Here is a 4683-nt window from a genome sequence, read left to right as displayed (position 1 = left end):
AGTTAATGCTTAGAGAGAGAAAGTTCCAAAAAAGATGATTTTCTAAAATCGAAATCCATATTTTTTTGGGTAAAGTTCAAATAAAACCCATGTGGTTTCACTAATTTTCAGATAAAGGACTGTGGTTTACTTTTTGTCAAAACGAGAACTAAGGTTTTCAACTTTAGCAAAATAAGGACTTTTTCGATTGATACTATTAAAATCACCCTTAACAACTTCATAAATGACATATTTTAAGAACTACTAATATTCTAAGCAACTTTAATTCTTCAACTTTTTTATTTCGAGATTATTTAGATGATGTTTGGTAAAGAGAGAGAAAGTTAATGTTTAGAGAGAGAAAGTTCCAAAAAAGATGATTTTCTAAAATCGAAAATGTAGTTCCATAGAAAATATGACATTGAACAACTTTAATTCTTGAAAATTTTCATTTTCAGGTCGTTAAAGATAGTTTTAATAGCATTATTAAAAGTGCGAAACCTCAATCCTCGTTTTGATAAAAAGTAAACCACAATCATTTATCTGAAAATTAGTGAAACCACATGGGTTTTATTTGAACTTTCCCCTATTTTTTTTTCCTATTTCTCTTTTCCTGACATTCCCTTAAATATTTACCTAAATATTAACAATGATATGATTTTTATATGATATAAATGTAATAAATATTAACAATTGTGTCAAACTAGTAATATTTTTTAGCTAAAAGTGTTCGATATATATTTTGGACGAGGGATGAGATTTTTTCTGTTTGGAGATTCATAGCGAAAATGGCAGTACCATTGTCATCTTTGAAGGCATTTGCTGCGCTAACGAGATGGCCGTCTTGTGACGCTGAGCGAGTCTTCGCCGGAAATCTCAGGTCACCGGGTCTAGTTTTGCCTTCCCGTCCTCTTGCTTCCTCTATCATCGCTTTCGCTCGCCGTCGAAACAATAACTCTGCAATTTCTTCTTCTTCAAAGAAAAAGAAGGTAAGTATTCCAAATAAAACTAATCAAATTTCGGAGTTAGGTTCCAGTTCTCTGCTGCTTAGTTAGTTACAAACTGCACTCTCAATTTCTTAGCAACTCTTAATTTTCGAGAATTGAAATGCTCTATATATAAATTAATTTTTGAAATTAGTGAGAATTTCTAGTTTTTGAGCAGCTTCAAATCATTATGGTTCTGTAATTGTGTATTTTCCCTGCTAATTTATGTTGTTTTACTTTTCTGAATTTCCATGCCTCATTTCCTAAAGAAAAGTTCGCGTCCTGAGGATTCAAGAGAGAAAGAAAGGGATATAGATGAAGATGCCTTTGAGACATTGTTTAGTATGCTCGAAGAAGACCTTAAAAATGATGGTACATCCATGAGTGATGATATTGATGATGATATAAGTGAGGAAGACCTAGAAAAACTTCAACGCGAGTTAGAGGCGGTTCTAGGAGTTGGTGATGATGATGAAGATGTAGATATGATCAACTTAACTGGAGATGATGCTGAAGATTCTGATGATATCAAAGAAGATGATGAAGAAGAAGAAGGGGAGGAGGAAGAAGAGGAAGGACAAGTGAAGCTTAAGAATTGGCAGTTCCGAAGGCTGGCTCGTGCTTTAAAAAATGGACGGCGAAAAATCAGTGTGAGCCTCTTATTCCATGTTTATATAGTTATCTAATTGCTACTTTCCAGGTTTAGAACTCAGAAATGAATTGATCGAAGCTGGTTTTCACTGAATTAAGTTCCAATTGCAAGATGTTCTGGCTTCAAAAATGAAATTTGTCTTGTTTTCAGATCAAAAACCTTGTTGATTCTTACTGAATTAAGTTCCAATTGCAAGATGTTCTGGCTTAAAAAATGAAATTTGTCTTGTTTTTCAGATAAAAAACCTTGCTGCTGAGCTTTGCCTTGATAGGGCCATTGTCCTTGAGTTGCTACGTGACCCACCTCCTAATCTTGTTATGATGAGTGCTTCTTTGCCTGATGAGCCTGCACCAATTCCATCATTTCCACAAACCAATCCAATTGAACTCGATTTGGTTGATAAGCCAATTGTAGATGGTGTGAAATCTAAAAGTGAGAAAGAGTTGCCAGTACATGTTTTGCGGCACAGCTGGTCTGCTCAGAAGAGACTGAAGAAAGTACATGTTGATACTCTTGAAAGAGTTTATAGAAGAACAAAGAGGCCAACTGTAAGTAAAGATTTCCTTAGAATGATAAAGCAATATTTGTGGTAGAAATAGTGTGAATTGAATTAGTGTTAAGGAGCTGGTTATATTGTCCAATAGTATTAGAAGTTGCATATGCATATTATTTTCCCTTCTATTTGCTACTCAAAAATCAACTTTGAGAAATAAGTCTCGTTTCCGCTGAGCACGTGCCAGATAGAACACCCTTCTTTCTCAATGATTAGAGTGTTCCAAGGAGCAAGACAAATGAAGTATAGTCCCTTTTGTCTGGAGAATTTCAGCCAATTCTGAAATAGTCCCTTTTGTCCTGAACTACAATATAAGTAAGGTAGAACAAGGCCGGTGACCAGCGCCTATATTCTGATACTTAAGTTAGTCTCAGGGTTCAAAATAGAAGAAGATCAAGAGATGAGGTGTTGAAAATAGAATGCCACACCTCTAACTATTAATGCCTTTACATAAGAGCGTTGCATGTCAAAACAATTTGTCTAAGACTATCTATATATTTCACATGATTATATGTGATATAAGCGACACAAAAATGACAATCTTGTCAAACGGGTTGTGTCAATCAGGTTATCTCTGCAAATCGTATTTTCGTGTCAGAAATTGCAACCCTATAGGAGCCCAGTCATCATTACTTGGTAGGGTCGTGGTGTCTAGTGGACTGCCATTTTTCTTGGGAACCTTGGAATGGCAGCCTGATACCTGTGAAGGCTTGCCTAGCGTACTCCGTTTGTTTTGCAGGATATCATATCAGGCCACTCGGTTGAGCGTCCTACGAGAAGTGTTGGACCTAGCTCTTTTCATTTGTCCACGTGGCAGTAGACTATTAGTGACTATCATCAGTTTCTTATTTGAGTTTCTGAAATCATTTGCTCCAAAGCAATACTTTGTCATTGCTTCAGTTTTATCTCTTCCTACAGTTTATCTTGCAATATAGCGTCCAAACTTCAATGATCTATTAGGTTCTTGACTGTAAACAGGCTCCGAGTATAGAATAGAACAACCAATGTTCTGGGTAGAGCTGTCGATTTCTAAAACGACAACACAACTAACACGACAACACGATTTACAGAGATAACCCGCTTGACACGACCTATTTGACACAATTATCGTTTTTGTGTCATTTATATCATATATAATCATTTGGAATATATAGATTATGACATGATAACTGGTTTTGACACCCCTGTTCCGAGCTCCAAGCCCTAGCGTCGTGCTTTTGCTTTTACATATGAGATTGTGCATTGTTTTGCTATTGTCTGAATAAACTATGCTGTATTAGTATTAGTTGAGTTCCTTATACCATCTTTTCGTTTATCAACAATGCAGAATGCTATGGTTAGCAGTATTGTGCAAGTAACAAATCTTCCCCGCAAAAAAGTGGTGAAATGGTTCGAAGATAAACGCAATGAAGATGGTGTTCCTGAACAGCGTGCCTCATTTCAAAGGTCTGTTCCTGAAACTGTTTCTTCTGTTCCTGAACCTGTTCCTTCAGTTCCTGAAACTGCTTCTTCCTGATGAAACAATCTGTATATTTGCTGTGTTTCTGATTGATGACCATCGTGCGGAACTTATTCGACATAGCGTACCCTTTTTCTATCATTTTAGTGCATTTTTGAAGTCTAAGAATCATGTTCTTTACACTAACACTTGATTGTAGGCACAAATATTTCTGAAATCTAGTATATGAATGCTCGTTATATTATATGTTCGAACCCTGAGATATGTATACAAGATGAACTTCATCAAGTTTCAAATGGGGATTCTTTGTTTGATTTATCAATATTTTTGTGTACAGGCAATATTTACATTTGAAAGTAACACAAAACATTTATGAGAGACTCAATTGCTTACATGTTATCTTTAGTTCTCTAACTGTGACAAATGGAATATAATTGCTATAATTCTTTATTTTGTAACAATAAACTCCTCGTGGTTTGACTTTTATTTTCTTTCGGCTTGAGATTAGCAAACTTAAGTCATAGATGCCACGTGGATGTCATGTCAATCATTTTTAGTCACAAAAAGTACATGTTCTTTTCCGGTTGAATACATCACGGGCCAAGAAAATTGGTTGTTCCCTCATCTTGCTTATAATAACTTGCCAAAAGCTCGGGGTCAATCGGTTTTTATGGCCAAGTTGAATGAGGCCTAAAGTATTAGGCCTCTTTTTCTTGCATCCCTAATCCTCTTATAAAAGGGGAAAATTACACAGAAATTCATTTTTTAAAAACTATTTACAACTATGTCAAGTCATAATTTTAGATTATGTCAAACTAGTAAAATTAGTACTTTTAATATATTTTAAGGATTAGAATTTATAAATTAAAAGTCTATAATATATTTTCTAGGGTTTATGATTTATGAATTGGAGTCTAGAATTTTTAAATTATGGTGTAAAATCATAATATATAGAGAATAATGACATATTAAGAATTAAGTTTGGTGACATGAGTTAGTTGTAATTTCGTACTTAATTATGATATTCATGTATTTGACCTTTACTAAAGACGTG

General features: G+C 34.7%; 1 protein-coding gene across 1 annotated transcript; it reads left to right on the top strand.

Annotated features, from left to right (window-relative positions):
• The first annotated feature begins 736 nt into the window (after positions 1–736).
• LOC136202004 (protein OVEREXPRESSOR OF CATIONIC PEROXIDASE 3) lies at positions 737–4079 on the top strand. Its single transcript, XM_065992415.1, has 4 exons — positions 737–968; positions 1235–1615; positions 1854–2165; positions 3498–4079. Exons 1-4 carry the CDS (start codon positions 768–770, stop codon positions 3684–3686), a joined length of 1083 nt encoding a protein of 360 aa, XP_065848487.1. The 5' UTR covers positions 737–767; the 3' UTR covers positions 3687–4079.
• Positions 4080–4683: the final 604 nt, after the last annotated feature.

Source organism: Euphorbia lathyris, chromosome 8 (genome assembly GCF_963576675.1).
Source record: "Euphorbia lathyris chromosome 8, ddEupLath1.1, whole genome shotgun sequence".
Taxonomy (NCBI): domain Eukaryota; kingdom Viridiplantae; phylum Streptophyta; class Magnoliopsida; order Malpighiales; family Euphorbiaceae; genus Euphorbia; species Euphorbia lathyris.
This window is presented reverse-complemented; position numbering and strand designations above follow the sequence as displayed.

What these genes read in the sequence shown, in the direction of transcription:
- LOC136202004 (XM_065992415.1), top strand. Translation starts at nt 768, where the DNA reads ATGGCAGTACCATTGTCATCTTTGAAGGCATTTGCTGCGCTAACGAGA. An exon ending in CTTCTTCAAAGAAAAAGAAG is followed by an intron (nt 969 to 1,234) that starts GTAAGTATTCCA and finishes CATTTCCTAAAG; the next exon opens with AAAAGTTCGCGTCCTGAGGA. An exon ending in ATGGACGGCGAAAAATCAGT is followed by an intron (nt 1,616 to 1,853) that starts GTGAGCCTCTTA and finishes CTTGTTTTTCAG; the next exon opens with ATAAAAAACCTTGCTGCTGA.